Below are 18,464 nucleotides of genomic sequence, written 5' to 3' on the forward strand. Positions count from 1 at the left end.
TCAGTGCATCATCATTTATCATATTTAGCACAATAAGGCAAGGGCACTTCAAAGATGAAACCGCAGATTGTATTGAAGATACGGCAACATTACATTCAAAGCACATCACCTGGCAGTCACTGAACAAAAAAATTAGATAGGAACTCGCCTAATACCACATAAATAAGTTACATTCACAAAAATATCACTGTAAAAGTACTATGAGTGAGTGATCAGAGTCAAACATAATATGAAAGAATGTCACAAGCTGTAGCCGATCACTGGCATCTAAATGAAACAAGTACCACCCTAATCCTATTTTATTTTTCATTTTGAGTCTGATCCTGATTTCTGCTCTTGCTATCCAACTTCAGTTTGGATACTAATACTTTAGACCTACTTTGTGACACATAAATATCATGCTACAGTTTAAATATTTGCTGATTATCACAGAAGAAGGTACAAAATATCTACCTAACAACGTCTAATTTGAGATGTTTGTGAAAGGAATTATTACAGAAACTGACTACAACAATTATTGTAACACAGTCATACTCACAATTACATTTGAGAGCACATCGTCATGTGCCCAGTGTCCTAACTTTTGGGCATTATAGATATTTTGGTTGTCATTTACTGCACTGCTTCTTCATGATTACATTATAAAAGAAGGGAAAGCTAAAGCAATAATCACTTATACAACCCTGTTTCCGCATAAGGCTCCTTAAATGACCCTGTAGTGTTGTCTAAATGCTAAAAAACAAACAGTGTTTTCTTTTGGTCCACATTATAATGTCATGCATTATCAAAAATGAAGAATGTAAATCTGAAATTATCATTTTACACAGAGTTTCTTCCTCTTTGCAATCTATGTCCTTGAAGTCACTGGGCATTTTAAATTGTAATCCTATCCAGCACAAAATCCTGAGTTATAGCTCAGGTTACATAAACATACATACTAACCTGAGAGCAAAATTGTACTCCAAACCATATACAGTGTTGTATATGCTGCAGTCTTTCACACACAATAACTAATCACTGTCCAAAAAAAAGTTATGCAATATACTAATTTAATTTAGACCCTCAGCTGCTCGTAAGCTGCCAAGACTCCTAAATACACGCAACTTGGTCAATGAATTCACTTCAACAACCAGATATTTGTCTGTAAATCATGATATACATATTCATATGTTTGATAAGTGTCTTGTTTGTCGTCTTTTGTTTGAAAGTGCCATGAAATGTGTTTCATTGAACATTACATAAATACAACAGGAGAAATTGAGGTCTTTTTACATATCTTGGACATTTACAGTGTCTGTATTTCCAGCATGTGATTCTTGTCAAGGACAGATGGTGGGAACATGATGCTAATCTACTGCAAAGTAATATTATAACTCTGCCTGACTTGTGATGATTTTGGCCTGTGATAAAAGCTCAGAAGTGTGTTTGGGTGTAGGCTGTTTCATGTAGAGTGGTCCCACAGGCATGTCGATGGACAGACTCCATTAGCTGCATCTCTGAGGTGAAAGGTGGAACAGGAGTGGGAAGGGTGAGAGTTTATAAGGGTCAGGAGGTGAAGTAGGAGTTCTGCATGGAGTAGAGGCGGTCTATGGGGTTTCCCACTCGCCCTGGCAGGAGACTGCCGTCCCCTGTTGCCAAGAGGCAGTCTCCAAGGTGACCAAGGCTTCCATCGCTGTCCAGGTCATGGAACACTGTCTCTGAGTCTGCGGTCAAAAAGAGTGCACAGTTGAAGTGGATCTTTAATTACAGCACAATATGAAAATGAAAATATGCCCTTCGTTTTACTCTGAACTACAAAAGGTCATGGAAACAGCCTTCTCTTCACATCCTCAAAACCTTTTAAACAGGAACCCAGCAAAAAAGGCCTTCAAACATCCTTCTACATCCTTGAGTCCAAAAACCTCACTATCTCCCACTGCACATTATTTAAGGAAATAATGGAGAAAATGTTGGGTTAACATTTACTGTAACTATGGAGATTAATGGTGCAATCATGCGATGGTCACATTTACTACGAGTTTGGAGATTGTTCTTCCGACTTTGATGTGTTCATGACCTTACATTTATAATGTAGAAATAATATGGATGCTACAAATTTGATGCGTTATATTTTGCTAATAGCATTTAAACAACACGTTTGTTCCTTAAAACCACTAAAATATTACTTTACCTGATTACTTGCTATCAGAGTTATTGTTAATAAATAACTTTTCTAATTAATCAAGGTCACTCTAGTGGACAGCAACTAACCGTGGTTAAAACCCAACAGTATATTACAAATTATATGTGAGCCAAAAAATTGGTATGTAATACATGAATTGATCAAAAGTTTTTTACAAATAACCCAACATTTACTTTTGGCGACCATTTTTGTATAATATGACGCCAACTTGACCAAGTTGTTTTTCCGACTTTCCACAGTTAGGAACACATATTTGCACCACACAAATGCAGGGTCATTTTCCTGAATGGTTCAACGACCTTGAATTGTGGTTTTAACTCTCATATCCGCATGTCATTCAAACCTACAGTTTTTGAGGGGACGGTTTCCTTTGAATTTAGAGCTTTGACCGCTAGTCTTACCATAAGCGTGAAGCCCCTCGTTGTTCAGCTGAGGTGGTGTAAGCCCATGTCTAAAGGGCTCTCCACCGTAGATGTTGGGGTCCAGAGCAAGTAGCTGCTGACGTGGCAGAGAGGGATATCCCAGCATCCCATCCATGCCATGGGTACTAGAACCATCTGTGTAGAGGTGAGAATCCCTTTAGTCATAAACATTTCAGAGTTTATTCTTCTGTTCATCTTGATCCTGCATTGGCATGTAAAAGCTTTAGCTCTTACCTTCACTGTCGTCATTGCTCTGGCGCCCCCCTCTACTTGGTCCTCTCCTTGTCCCTCCTAGCTGCTCTTGTTCCTGCTGCTGCTGCTGCTGTTGCTGCTGTCTGCGAGCTATCTTTTTCATCTGAGGCACAAAAACAAATACACTGCATAAATCTTCTTTTTGTCTTGATCTGTTAGACAGAAAATCTCCTCAGGAAAAGTATCAACTCTAACCTTGGCTCTCTGGTTTTGAAACCACACCTGCACAACACGCACTGTCAGTCCAGTCTCAGCAGCCAGTGTCTCTCTCACCTACAGATTTACAGCATCAAACACAAGTTAAGATTAATTCATATGCAAACTGACAAAAATAACAAATAAAGATGTTTTTCATTGATAAAACAATTTGGTCCACCCACCTTGCGGCAAGGCTTAGCAGACACTTCAAAGGAGGCCTTAAAAGCACGGCGCTGCTGTGTGGTCAAGATGGTGCGTGGTCGTTTTGAACGCTTGTGCTCCTTGCCTTCATCACCACCTTTCCCTCCGCCAGAACCTCCTCCACCCTCTTCATCCTCACTTTTCACTGAGCAAGTTAAGTAGAAAACAAAACAGTCAGAACAGCCCAGAGAAGTTTCTTTTTCATACTACGCTACACTGAAGTGACTGTGAGCAAAATCCTGACTGTTTCTTAAACTGGTCCCTGGTTCTGTAGGTAGTGAACTGCTAGAGAAGAAAACTGAATCAGAGAGAGTGTTTGATGCTAAATTGTTACAGCGCACTGAAGATTAAGCTCCATTTACTGTAGAACATTCCCAGAGTGCACTGTAAAAACCAGTAGCACTTTTGCAGACTAGCCTTCCTCACTGATAAGTCAAGACATTTCTGCTATACATTTTCAAACATTAGCAACATTGTCTTAGCATGTAAGTTGCTGATTTCCTTAAAAGAAAAAAACAAACAATAATGTATAGATTTATACGAAAGTAATCCTTCTCAATCATTAACTACCACGAGTGTGGTGGTGTCTGTATCGGCTGAGAAGCTGTCCTCTGCCTGTATTTTGTGTTTTCTTTTCATTTTGTTGTGTTTTGGACATTGCTAACCATTACCTTTTGGGCACAACACTATGAAAAACAGTGGTCACAGTGCTGAAAAAACACAAATATATAGCGAGGCAGAATGCCGAGCAAAGCTCCTTCCAGAACGTGAGTGGATCTGGGGTTCGCTTCTATTTTCCTTGAGCGAGGGAGGAGGGGCCAGATTGAATGTTGTGTTTACAATCATTAAGTGGCATTCCTGCATAGTATGCCTTTAAAAAGTATTATGACTGCTTCACATCTTAAATAATTTGTACAATTTATTTTGCTAGAGCTTTTGCCATTTTATATGCTCTTGTCCAAAGCAGTTATGTTGTAGGTCTGTATCCCAGTGGTTATTAAGTCAATAACCTACTCAGTAATTGAGATTGGCTGCGCTGAAAAGTATGTTGAATGCAGAAATGTAAAAGATAGAGATTTACATTTATTTAAATGTAGCACAGGCAAAGCATCGTGGTAACTTACCTGATTCAGTTGGTGTGGGACTAATAGCTGCCAGCATTTCCCTCTCTTTCTCATAGTCCATGCGACAGAGCAGCTGGCCTTCTTTCAGCACAAACTCATCACCTCTTTGCAGCCTGCGTTCACACTCACAGCAGGTGAAGCAGCCCAAGTGGTACACCTGGCCAAGCACACGCATTATCAGCTCCGAACGTCCAATCACCTGCAGGCAGGCGCTGCACTTCCTTACAAACAGCCTGGAGGTGCACAGAAACACACACATAAGCTTATATGTAAAGGACACCTACATTAAATGTAAAACATGGCATCATGGGAGTCAAGGAGTGCAGAAAAAGAAGTGTGAGGTAATTAAAGATGGAGGCACAGGCAACAAGCTCCGACACATTTTACCCTCAGCTCAAAAGATTCTGGAGATTAGCATAGTCTCTTAATTAAAGGTCGTACAAACATTACCCAATTCACAGAGCAACAACGTGAACATCTGCTTAGAGGAATTACAGTCTGCATTTTTAGATTGTATTTTCTGTTCTCCCTCATTACAGTAGGTGGCAGTAGTTAGCTTCTGATAAGGGAGCTGCCTGTTCAGAGTCTTTCCCTTTTAAATCCTTAAATGTGGAGATCTGTTTGATGGGGTAAACTCCAGTCCATCTATATGCCACCCACAATCTTAAAGTACTTATTAACTCTATGAATAAAGCTTAATACAGAGTCTTTCTAAGGTCCATTGCTTTTCCCCATGACCACTTTTCTCCCTTTGTCCCTGTGTCTCTCCTCCTGTGAGATCTTATAACCCTTCAATTTCTCTCCTGCCTCACCATCTCTTCACATCCCTATTTCCATTCACAGGGCCTAAGAGTCTCTGCCATTAAATTCCTCTCAAATCCCTGCTCTCGCACTTGGTTTCCTCCCCCTCCCTCCCCAGTATTTTCTGCCAGCATTCCCAGTTCTCCCTCACGCCCTCCCAGCCTGCCTCCCCAGTTCACTGAAACTAATAAAGACAGGATTAATTAGATTGTTGTTTAAACAGTGCGATGGCCAGACAGACGCTGTAAACTCATAACCAGGGATTGGGGATAGCATGGGGTTAATCTCTCTCCTCTCACTTATGCACACTAAAACACACTTACACACACAAAACATAGACACTCACACACACATGCATGCGCACGCACAGGCATGCACACACCCATCCACTGAGTATCAGTATACCTAGTCTGACATTGACTAGTCACCCATGTTCACCATACCATAAACCATGATCATTCTGGTGGTGCAACCTGCAATCAGGAAATAGGACAGATATGCTTGATTACCAGAATATCTCTTGAAACAAGAGTTTGCATGTAGTCATAGAGTAGGTGTAACAAAAAGAAAGTTGCAGAATCAGCACCAAGAACAAATCACCAACCCGGGCAAGAGGGAAGGGAAGATGGGAGGGGAGTGAATGGGGGGAGGAAGAGAAGAAGGCACAAGTGTTGACGCTCCCTGACTGAGTGCTAGGAAGGTGTTGCTGCCCAAATCTGGAGTGTAAAGAAGGAGCCAGGTCTGCACATTAGAGCTCCTAATCTGTGATTCTGTCCCAAACGCAGCTGCTACGGCTAATCTTTCTCAATCCATCTGCCAAACGCTCCCCAAATTCCCCAAATGACAGTGTCGCTAACTTAACATCATAACGCAAACACAAGTGTCCCTATAAACAGCCCTACACAGCTCTATTGTGGCAGGGCCTTGTGTTTGAGCTCAACTTATTTTTTTTTCTTTTAAAGATGCAGTGCATTGCATCTTAGAGAGATCCTTGTGCTGCAAAGTATCTGCAAAAACCTTGCTTATGATAATATCTGGCAGCTAACATACATGCCACAAAGGAGAGCAATCACCACCCTCCTCTAAGTAGCCTCACTCTCCATCCAAACACACACTTCGACACTTTAAATGCTTCCTTTCATTGTGAACAAAACACACCAGAACAGAATTGTCACAGGATTGCTTGACATAAGACTGATGATGTTGGTGGTTAAGTCCCACACTCCCTAATCGGGGTGTACACAGCACGGTAGGAATTTACTCAACATGGCAAATGAAGGCAACTTGGGGCAACTGCCACAGAGGGGGGTCTGTAAGTAGATCAGTCTAATCCCTCTAATAGAAGTATCATTCACACTGGCCTGACCAGGGAGTAGCCTCCAATAAATCACTATGGACGTGATGGGTAAAGAACAGCCACATGAATCAGGTACATGTAGGTTTGACACCAGCTTTATATATATTTAACGTTTTAGGTGGAATTACAAGAATGTGTTTATTCATTTCTATAATTTTATACAGAAACCTTCTATTGATCTGGTTTAAAAAAAGTTTTTCTTTTTTTTCCTTTTGTCATACAAACAAGCATGTATTTTTTATTATATCTTGTGTTGAGTGTGTATGGTGAAATAAAAAAATAACTTAATAATCAGTTTTGATTATTTTAGAGTTTTAGAGTTTTAAAGTTTTTATATCACAATAAAGCAGGCATATTTTTTCTTTCATCTTAAATCAGTAGTAAAAAAGGATATTTGCATGACACCGACTATACTACACAGAAAGTTTATTTTCCTTGCATTTCAATTTCCGCAATAAAAAAAAGTGGAAATGAAAATTAGAATTTAAACAGCTGAGGTGTAGAGTTAAGACCAGCTGTGAACAAATCTATGAGAAAAGATATTGAGAAGAGGACTTTGCTTTGGATTTAGAGGGCTTTCCTTTAATGAAGTGATGCGTGTGATATTCATGATATGTACAGAATTACAAAGAAGAGAATTGTAAGTGCAGACAGAAGACTGTCTGCTTATGAGCTTGTGATGTACAAAACCTCGTGAACTTTGGCTGTAGGCACCTTTATGTTTAGTGCCATGGATTTCTGAGGGGTTAGGGGGCACAACTAATTACAAGCTCACTGATTATGAGATCAAATGCAGAGAGGCAGAAAAAGGTGATGTGCTGTGCGTATTGGGTGGGTATAATCAGCTCTTTCCTTCTTGCTTTATTGTAGATCCTAGGCATACAAACAGAATAACAGAATCTTCATCATCTCCCTAAGCTGTGTCATGTGGCGTTGTTTTGCCTGTGAGCTCTGACAAGCACGACATTGTGTGGACCGCAACACAATCATTCCATAAATATGTATGTGTCTTAGAGCGATTACAGTTGTTGTGCTTGCTTTCATAATTGATGAATATTTATACAGGTACGGGTTTGCTTATACTAACTCTAGGAGTGCCTCGTATTGCACTAGGTTTGGATCAGTTGTATGTAAGCGAGCCCTGGAGAACATAAATTGGACAGATTAAGGCTTCACTAAAGATCTACCACTGTCACTCTTCTTGAATATTAACCTGTTGTTTAAAATGTGTGTATGTCCCTAAACAAGGTTTTCATGTACAAGCTTGTGACTCAAACGTTTTCAGAATGACCATGTGTCACACAAATGGGTGTTTACCCACTCCATGAAAATAAAAGCACAAACAAGGATGCAAAAAGAACAAATTATATGCAACAATCTTACTTTAAAGTTGTATTTTGTTTAGTATCCATTTCTTAGATGTGTGCGTAAGGGCGCGTGTGAATGTGTGTGTGCGGATGGGTGTGTGTGCACTTTCGGCGGATATTGCTCTGTGAAGCAAAATGGCTCAGAGCCAGGGTTCAGTAATCACATCATCTCCTTTTATTAAATCTCCCTGCACTGCTTCTGTGTTATTAAAATCTCCCAGCATTCCCCACGATACTCGCTACCTCTGCCACCACTCACTCACACTCACTCACACAAACACACATGTATATAAATATATATATATATATATATATATAAAGTACAGTCCCACATATGCACAAACGCACACGCTCACACACACACACACACACACACACACACACACAAATACACACACACACATGTGCATGTGGGTATACATACAGTCACATGCACACATAAACACAAATATGCACAGTTTGTGTAAACACAGATAAGGTGCCTGGGTACAAACATCAATAAAACACTGACAGATGCTGTCGTTTGTGCACCGTATCCATCCATGCATCAGTAAAGTAACATCAAAGCAGTCCTCTTGCTCAATGAATACTCTTCAAAATTTGTAAAGGCTATGTAATAGTAGTTATGTAACGGCCAGGAGGGCCTGCAGTGTATGGAATACATCTTTAGAGTCATTTCTGCACAAACCTTCAGCCAATCTCACAGTTATATATTTACATGTCATAACTCTGACTGTAAATCGTTCACACTGGTAATAAGACCAGCTCTACATGAGAGCACCACTACGGCTGTAATATTCAAGACCTAATGTAATGTACCTGGGTAAAGTAACAACAAAAACCTGCATGACGTGCATGGTCGGCATGATATGTGTCTCTGGGTGAGTGTGTGCGATCTACACCTGATGCTACCAAGAATGAATGCTATGTGTGAGGATATGGATGTGTGTTTGTGTGCGTGAGCGAGTGGGCGTGTGTGTGTGTGTATGTGTGTGTGTGTGTGTGTGTGTGTGTGTGTGTGTTAGTTTAGATAAAACAGTTAATCCCCAGGCCACCAGAACGCAATATCCTGTCTGCCCGTTTCTCATTTCCTGTCTGTCTCTGGCGGAGTGGGAAGCAGCGGGGAGGGGGTGGCGGGGGACAGCGGGACCCGTTGCCCCAGAAACAGGAGATACAGCCGGTCGATTTGAGAAAAGTCTACGCCGATCTCCCTATCTCTCCCTCTCTGGTGCGACCCCCTATTCTCTCTCTCTTTTTTCCTCTCCCTCTCTGCTTTTATTATCTCAGATTTAATAAAGCCAAGGCGAGCAGCTTGTTCTGCCATGAAACATTTATTAGCTGTCTGTTATAAAATTGTTGTGGGGGAGGAAAGATGATGGGGTCTCATCTCACATTATGCAAAAACAGTGGCAATATCACCCCCTCCTCACACACATACACATACAACCAGACAAAAATCTGAGGCTGCATCCCATCCTAAAAATCTCAGACACCTCGTCTTTACCTTCTTTATCCCATTTCGAACCCTTTTTCCATCATAAAGATTTCTCCCTGATGATCATTTATACCATAAAATCTTACTGTTCTTCAACAGCACAACATCAAAACACAAAAACTCCCTCATCCCTACTTTCCTTTCCTCTGGCACACCTCCAACCATCAACAGTTGAGCTGCAGGTTTAGCCTGTGTAAGGCTCCTGGGTAAGGGAGAAGTGCTTCAGAACCACATGCATGTATTATGTGTAGCCTCTCAGTTGGATTTATATAAGGTCTGTCAATCATTGCAACCATGATTCACCAAAAACAACACTGAACCACAAACTTCCCATCCACTTGCAGAAAAAAAACCCCCAATACTTTCTCACTTGTCTTTAATGATTTCTAGTCAAGTAGATAGTTGCTGTGTTTCTTCTAACTTCTGAGATCTTTGCTGCCACACGAAACATTACTTTTTTCTGAAAAGACACATACATTTTACTTTAAAAAATCTGAAATGGCATTGTTAAAATGTAACTTCATTACTGTGGACACCACAAGCAAATTTTCATTCTCCTTCTTTCCAATCTTAGAGGCGAATACCTCAAACACTGATAAAACCAAAACTATTGACATGATTTTATACAACTAGAATAAAGAAGAAGTGTGTTTTTTATTTTGTTGATCTAGGACTGGGCAATATATATTGATATTATATTGATATTGTGAAATGAGACTACATATCATCTTAGATTTTAGATATTGTAGATATCACATAAGATAGATAGATAGATTACTTTATTCATCCCCGAAGGGAAATTCGGTTAAGTGTTGTCATTTCCTGGTTTTAAAGGCTGCATTACAGTAAAGTGATGTATTTTCTGAAATTAATGTTTTTTAATGATTATCTTATCCACATTACTGATGATTATTTATCAATATTCTCATTGTGTAATTTTTGTGTGAAAGCAACAATAGTCAACAATATCATCACAATATTGATCTTGAGGTATTTAGTCAAAAAGTATTTTTATCTGATTTTCTCCATATGAACCAGACCTATGTCTAAAAGGCCTTTTAAAACTGGTAAGAATTTCCAAATTTAGACTCAATATATTAAAAGTAACTCATTAATATGTTATTGACTCATTAACCACAGTGGAGGTGCTAGCTGATAGGGATAAGGGCTTGTCTTTCTGACGTGTCATTGCATAATTCTCTCTAATAGTATTTCCCTGCAGCCTAGTGTCAGGCCTGTCATCACAGGACAGCCACAGAATGCTGGGTAATTAGCACTGTACCCAATCAGCCTCCCCACCACCTCCTCCCATTCCCATCCCGAGACACAAAGAGGCGCTGAGGGAGGGGAGGCGATTAAGAGAAAACAAGGGATAAACGGGGAGATAAACTGTTTGGTGTCATCGCTGCCATCAATCTCAACGAGAAGGAAATGAGGTTTGGAATAGAGAAATATTATTACAAAGCAGACAGTGATGAACGAGGCAACGGATAGAGAGACAGGGAGAGAAACGGTGGCTGGGGTGGGGGATTGGAGGGGAGAACAGGGGTGGAAGATGCACTTTCTATCCTCAGTCTGTGTGTTTTAGAGTAGAAAGATTCAGAAGTTCACTAAATACACTGTAACTTGAGAGAATACCCCGTCAGGCCGTCAGCGTTACACTCACATACAGCTACCTGGTCAGCAGAGGGAGATCCCATAACTGTGGCGGCAGGGTCTCCATCTTTCTGTCTGTGAAGGCAGGGTTTGTAGACCTTGATGTAGTCTCAGTACCCTCCACCCCACAGAGTGAGGTATTAAACTCAAGGTTTAGTGAATATCCACCCTGGTGACCTGTTTTTCACAGGGCTGAAGCCGCCTTTATGGGGCTTACAAGGGAGCTCGCAGGCTCCGCACATCCAGGCTACCCTCCATTCTGTCTGGGCTCAGCACTATTGACCGGGGAACACTGGCCTCAGACTGCTCAGTTTGGCAAGGAACCATAACACTGAGCCCATGTGTTTAAGACAATGACTGTTTAAAAAAGAAAAAAAGTGTTTGTAGAGTGTTGATAATAGTAAACAATATTTATGCATGTGTCTGCAAATAAGATGGGTCCGTTGTGTTATTTTCAATCAAAAAATATGTTTAATCATTCTGCTACTTTTTTATTTAAAATTAATGTTTGTACTTTGTGGTAAACATATATATTTTTTTAAATCTACCACAACTCATTTAGATCTTTAGAATATATTACTCCTCTTTAGACTTCTCCATTTCTGATCTAGTAAAAATTCCATCCAAATCTTTATTATTCTGCCCATCTTACAGGTGAAAATGATGCATTGCACCAGCGCATGAAAACAAACTGATAGGAATTTAGAGCAAGAAGGGAAGCCTTGCCACAAAATTATTCTAAAGCCTCATGCTGAACATCTGGTCCATAATAGGATGGAGTTCCAGAGAATTTCTTGAGGTTTTCAAAACAAAAATAAATCCACAAGAAAAATCCACAAGATGCACTTGAGTTTATTGTGTCTAAATCCCCTCATTTCCATAACAGATTGAGACGAGGGAATCTCGAAACTGAAGGCATACCTCCTGTTTTATTACATAGATAATGAGTGGCAGTGGGGAGTGCACTAATTTATTACAAGAAGTTTCACAGACTGAACTTGGATGTGCCTCACAAATCACAACTGAACCTATTTTATATAGTAATATGGCATATAGTGCTTGAATATTTTGATTAAGATTATGTGCTTCAACCTAAATTATCTACTGTTTTGTTGAAAACTGGCATTGAGCATTGGAGTGATTAATTAAAAATAATTTTGAAGCAAAAAAATCCTTTGAAAACATTAAACATGCAAATGTTAAATAAACTTTTGCCTCGAAGGCAGTTTAGCCCCGATGAATCAGGGTGGGGGTTGGGTCACATTTCAAAATGAGATTTGTCTTCTCATTTGAATTGATAGACATCTATGCAGTTTATTTCCCCCTCCGAAGAATAGATTCATTATTAAAATTAAAATTAAAATTTAAAAATATCTCCTCCAAAACAGATTTTGTATATAGTTCCATTTCACTTTTTTCTTTTATTTTAGGAATACTAACTACAGAAAAAGGCGCATGAAAAAGCACAGTGTGGTTTTTAGCTTGTGCTGATGGAGAGTCAGGATGAAGGGTTCTGCCTAGTGTGTGCTGGGTGATGTAATCAAAGCAAAGGATAAATTAAAACATTTTGGACAAGCCAGAGATACTGCAAGAGGGTGAGATGGGAAAATAGCCCTGTATTGGCAATTAAAGCCTGCAGGATGTTGTCCTACTATGCATGTATAGATTTCATCCAAACATTCTTTAAAAGTGTACTTGACAATAAATAAGTTTAGCCAGTTGACTTGCCTCTGCCTCTTTCAACCAGCTGGAACTAAAATGGAACCAAACTACAATAAAGGGTTAAAAAAAGCAATCCCCACATAACTGTATGAATTCCCCTGCAATTTTTTTATGCACGTTCCAAATTCTTGGACATCTATTATCTGTTACAAAGCACACACCTGCTCTAGATGGGGGGGTAGTAGTGTGAGGCGCTGATGGACAGACTGCAGGGAAAACAAGGAGACATTGTTGCTGATCCGCTGAAGGTCACAGGCAGCGCTGCGTGCCAAGTCTGGCACCGACTCACACAACAAGGCAACTATCCATATGCAATGTATAGGGGACTAAATCAACACCATAGTGAATGAGCTGCTGACTATTAATTGGGATCCACAATTACAGTCATTACACGAGGCGAGCAAATACGCTTTTTCATTCCATCACTGAAAATGAACCCAGTACTTCGTTTGTGATAAGCTATTGCCTCCACGTTTCCCACTCATTTTTCCAGATAAACGTCACACAATGGGACTTTCATCAGCCAGTTTCTCTCTCCTCTCTCTCCTTCTCTCTCTCCTTCTCTCTCTCCTTCTCTCTCTCTCTCCTCCAGATGTCAGGTACAGTGGGAGAGTCTGTGCTGCTGGATGCCGTCTGACACTTTTTAAAACAATGATAACAAGCTTCAGGCTCGTCCTTCAGCTGTCTACCCCTGGAGCTCCCAACGCAGGCACACCCACTGACTGCGGCTCACACCAAACAACACACACACACACACACACACACACACACACACACAGTCACACAACTCAAAAGTTGAATCATCAAACAAAAAAGGGGTCATTTAACATTTTTCAAATCCAGTATTAAATTAACCGCATGTGATTGTTTTAAATTGAAATGTGTCTGTTCAATCCATTTCTGTGAAATAGCAGGATAAAGTGCTTTTCATTCAGTTCAGAATGTGAATAAATCCAGATCTGCGAAGATCAACTCCAAATAATTGTCATTAAAGACATACTCTGCATGGGGAAAAGGGGTTCATGGGTTTCTCCATTTAAGAGCTGTGTGTTACGTGCCAGGAAACTCTAGTTAATCATCTGAAACCTTAATAGTTCCTCAAATCCCCTTAAGTGGCCTCACAGATGGATGAAACATTTTCACACATTGTCTGTCAACACCATGTATTCTATATCAATATGTTGCAGACTTTACTTTAGCTGTATCTGTATCTGTATCACATTTACATTCAGCAAAATGTTCACATTTTACTTTTTTTTAATGGTACCACTGAAATTAAAATTTCTAAAAGGTGTGTGTGAGACAACACACTTTTCAATATCTTGACAATATTTTTTTAAATGATGCACAGTTTTGTTTGCAGTGATGAACTTGTGGGGTTAAACATGAATTTAAAATACATACAAAATGCTTTTTGTTGGTAGTTTTGCTCCACAAACCTGCCTGCAATTTCTAGCTAGATGTCTGTCTTAAGTAGGCCTAGTTAAAGATGGAATCATGCTTTTAGTAAAATGGATGTTTTTTTATTGTTTTTATCAGACTTGTGCAATAAAAAATGAATGTGTATTTGTAACACTGCAAACATTTAACCTCTCTTGACACCAATATTAATTTGATTAGTAACTGTCAAAGAATGCGTACTTGTTGAGTAAAATGCAGCTATTGCAGCCTATAGAATGTATGGTGTCCTGCATAAATGAGGTGTGGTCGAAGTGCTTTTCTATGGATTTCCCCCCATAATTGTTTTTGTAAAAAAAAAAAAAAGCATGCTGACAGTAAAAGCAACACTGTCGAGCCCCTTACTCTGCCCCTTTCCCCTCACACTATGTTCAGTATTTCCACCAAATTTTCTCTCTCTCTCTCTTTTTTTTTTTTTTTTTTACAAAGTTTTGCTTGACTGACAAGTTTTAACTAAATTAGTGGGTTCAGCTTCATTTTGTGCTACTACCACTATCTAACCACGTTTGTATATAAACAATGATCATATCTATGTCAAATTCCTATCACTAACACTTGGCCATGCAGCTTTCCAAATACAGAGAGGTAGCTTCTTCCTTCTTTACAGATAAGAAGTTTACATGAGAAAAACCCCCTGAAAATACAAATAATGTAGGGGTAGAAAAGCTATGTCTGAAAAGAACCCCCATTTCAGCTCCGTGACTAGGACATGCATTTTGATCACTAGAAAAGTTTTTCTCAACCTTTAGCATAGCATTTGGTCCTTTAACTAATTTGAAAGAAGGAATATTCTTCTTTTACTGCATTTGTAGTGAAAGCCCTCAGCTTGAGTTCTTCCACCGCTGCCCAACTCTTCCATACAAAAGGAGCAAAAACAAACAGTGCACCCTTCTTCAGTGTATGTGTGTGTTTGCTCTTACTTTTCATAGTCATGCTTGCAGTACAGCAGGCGGTCCCTGCAGTAACAGGTCCCGGAGAGCGCGCTCAAACACACGGCGCACTTGACGCAGGTCTCGTGCCAGGAGCGCTCGTTCACGCGCAGCAGAAAGCGGTCGGCGATGGGAGACTCGCAGCCCGCACACACCTCTCCCCCTCCCCTGTACTCCGGACCTGCAGGGACCAGATCAGTGCGTGGACAGAGACACAGAGGCAGGGCCGAATAATTTAAAATAGTGGGGTCATGAGTCCAGTGCAACCCACTATCTAAAACACGAGGCTACAAAACCGAATACTGTCACACGGATAGTATAATAATATGACACAAATGTGCTATTTAAACAGCTGTCCCCCCAGTCACAATTACCAGAGTCTTACACCCAAAGGTTATAGAAAAACCGACTTTCTAATGTTAATTTTCTCAAGTTTTAAAAAGTCCCTAGATCATTAATTTAATTTATCCTTATATAGTTTTTATATACATGTGGTTCATTGTATCATTTAAAAAAATCATATTATTGTTTTTTCATTCCTATTGGACTTGAAAATATTCTAGCCTATGTGTTACCCCTTGTTTTGAGCATATTCTTTCTTCTATGGTGTCCCTTTAAGATTTTAATAATATCTGTTGCCCTGATAGTGAAGTAATACGGTAATCAGTAGTGATTTTTATCATTCCTGATGGATATTTTCTCCTAAAAAATAAATAATATTCCTATTGCAACAATACTTAATAGCGAGGTTGGAATTAGGTATGGTATTTCTTACTTGTTGTCTATACAATCTTTATAAATTGTAAATTCATGATATCCTGATAATATTTTTCTATGGTGATAATATTTAATTTTTCATGTAAGTTTAGTTCGTTTCAGCCTGAAGCAGCAGATTATCAATGAACTCACCAAAAGGCGTTGAGGATGGAGGCTGCTGCTGACAGGGCTGCGGGCTTTCCTCCGTTTTCATCCCTTCTCTCCTTCCCTCAGTGTGATCGCTACAGAATGACAAAAATACTCAGTTTATATCGCAATATCAGCAGAGCAGCTGCAGTAAATCACTTTGAAATAAGGAAAATTATGTGACAAAAATATTTGCCGATACAGGTTAATTATGAAAACGTGTCACTTAGAAAATATGTAATTATTTTTATGGTGACACAATGTAGGCCTAGATCTAAAATTAGACAGAATGTGTACACACACACACAGTTTGGATTAAAATCAGGTTATTAAAGTCAGAAATAATAATGACGAAAAATCAGAATATATATATATTTTTAAAAAAAGACATGTTACATAGGCTATCTTATTATTTAATTTTATATCAAAATAAAATGAATCACATTTGAGCATCAAAGTTGAGCCCATTATGCAAGCTTGATTTTTGGTTTCTCCTTCAAGGCCCTGAATTTATATATAATATATTTTAAGGGTAAATGTCATTTAAAAAAAAAAATCACTCAACATAATTAGCAAACATTTAATAAATGTGAAAATACCTAAAAGTAGCCTACGTTATTACGTATATCTGGCATTTCACTACAAATAATCCCAGTTTGTTTATTTATTTAGCATTTTTGTGAATATAATTTTAAAATTTGCATGGATGTAAGTTTTCTCCAAAAACTAAGGTCAACAATTTAATCAAATAAGTTTCGTCTTGTTATTTTAAATTGCAGTCTACATCTGTTTTTATGATTGTTACAGATGAAGCATTAGAAGACGCTGACGGCATATTGTATCCAAATTATTTTCAAAAGTCGACAAATCTAGAGAAAAATGAGAGTTTGCTGAGAAAACATCAATAAAAAATGTCTTTCATTTCTCTGGAGGTACTTTAATGTGGATTTGTTTTTGTTGTGGCCTTATCAGACTGTGTGCTATTTATTTGATCAGGCTCGCTGTATTAATAAGCCTATCAAATGTATAGTATATGTAAAATGTTAAATTGTGTCACATTTTTTTGTTGTTGGGACATTTACAAAGAATCCTATTTTTAATGCCTTTTGGGAGGCTTGGAGAGTTTTCCTGTAAAGTCCACTAAATACAAAACAGGCTATTGAATCTCGGGTAATTGCCGCGTTGCTACAGAAAATCAAGTAATGAAATAAAACAAATGAATTATGTAAATACAGCTAATCTGATTTGATGTTTTGCCTAATTGCGCATTGAATACATTACTGACATATTTGTGTAATGCATCGATGATTACATGTTGAGACTAACAGCCTGAAACTCTCAGAAGGATTATTGGAACAAAAATGTTTTAAAATATTTTATTGCCTTTGCTGCAGGTCACCTGGAGCTACAATTAAAGGAAACAGAATTGTCATATCATATTAGGATCAATAAATTGTTCTGTCAAGTTGATGTCAACGCGCAGTATAAAGACCCAGTCACAAGCCTTTTTCGGTTTGAAGGTAATAAAAAATACATTTTGTGCTCAGGAATTAAAATCACAACAATGAGAGAAAATCTGTTATGATTAAGTTTGGTTTTAAAATATGTTGAAATGGCAGCTTTACCCTCGTGCTCTGAAAAGTAAAAAGTTGAGTTGTTATGCGTCTGTTTTGGTCCAGCACTCGGATGTGATTACTCATAAAACAGCTGTAAACTAATGTGATAATGAAAAATGATCCATGATAAGCATCAAATAATCTCCAAAGCAACGTATCTTATACTGAACCGAAGCCCAACCTGTAATTAAATCGGGTTTCTTCCGTTAATTAACAAACCAAACCAAAAATCATTATTTATCAGATGGCACGGTAACTGAAAATCATCTTTTTTTTTATCTCAGTATTTTTGAAAAAACAAAAAACAAAAACAAAATAATGTTAAAGCTACGCAGGAATAAGAGACATATAGCAACAATTCAAGCAACATAATTATTTGTAAATCACAAGTGTGCTTTCACTGACAACCTGTTCTTGAGTTACGGAGTCCTACCTTGAGGTGAAACACACTCCTGCTGAAATCTCGGTTGGCAACATTAAAACGCAGAGAAACTTTCGGTCAGTAAATGAACAGACGTGTTCACAGATCGTTCACCTGTATCTCACAGTCCGGCGCGCATGTTGCCTACGGTAAAAATCCAAATACCATGATGATCCAAACTATTGTCTATTGTCTCTGCCGTTTTCTCCGCCAGCCGTGTGTGCGCTCTGACTTGTTTTGTGCGTAAAAAGGCGCAGAGGGAGGAGATGGACAGACAGAGAGGGAGGGAGAAGGTGCGGAAGATGATGAGGGGAAGATGAGCGATGATGCAGCCTATTGATAACTCAGATGAGGATGATC

At 39.0% G+C, this 18,464-nt stretch overlaps 1 protein-coding gene across 1 annotated transcript; it reads right to left on the reverse strand.

Moving 5' to 3' along the window:
• Positions 1-47: 47 nt before the first annotated feature.
• On the reverse strand, positions 48-18,370 carry lmx1al (LIM homeobox transcription factor 1, alpha-like). Its single transcript, XM_059347659.1, has 9 exons — positions 18,117-18,370; positions 16,074-16,162; positions 15,156-15,345; positions 4,380-4,612; positions 3,237-3,400; positions 3,052-3,129; positions 2,839-2,959; positions 2,584-2,739; positions 48-1,703 (listed from the first exon to the last, which is right to left on the reverse strand). Exons 1-9 carry the CDS (start codon positions 18,158-18,160, stop codon positions 1,546-1,548), a joined length of 1,233 nt encoding a protein of 410 aa, XP_059203642.1. The 5' UTR covers positions 18,161-18,370; the 3' UTR covers positions 48-1,545.
• Between the last annotated feature and the right edge of the window lie 94 nt (positions 18,371-18,464).

This window comes from Centropristis striata, chromosome 13 (assembly GCF_030273125.1).
Source record: "Centropristis striata isolate RG_2023a ecotype Rhode Island chromosome 13, C.striata_1.0, whole genome shotgun sequence".
Classification (NCBI taxonomy): domain Eukaryota; kingdom Metazoa; phylum Chordata; class Actinopteri; order Perciformes; family Serranidae; genus Centropristis; species Centropristis striata.

What these genes read in the sequence shown, in the direction of transcription:
- lmx1al (XM_059347659.1), bottom strand. Translation starts at nt 18,160, where the DNA reads ATGTTGCCAACCGAGATTTCAGCAGGAGTGTGTTTCACCTCAAG. An exon ending in TCCATCCTCAACGCCTTTTG is followed by an intron (nt 15,346 to 16,073) that starts GTGAGTTCATTG and finishes TGGTCCCTGCAG; the next exon opens with GTCCGGAGTACAGGGGAGGG. An exon ending in GAGCAATGACGACAGTGAAG is followed by an intron (nt 2,740 to 2,838) that starts GTAAGAGCTAAA and finishes ACCTCTACACAG; the next exon opens with ATGGTTCTAGTACCCATGGC.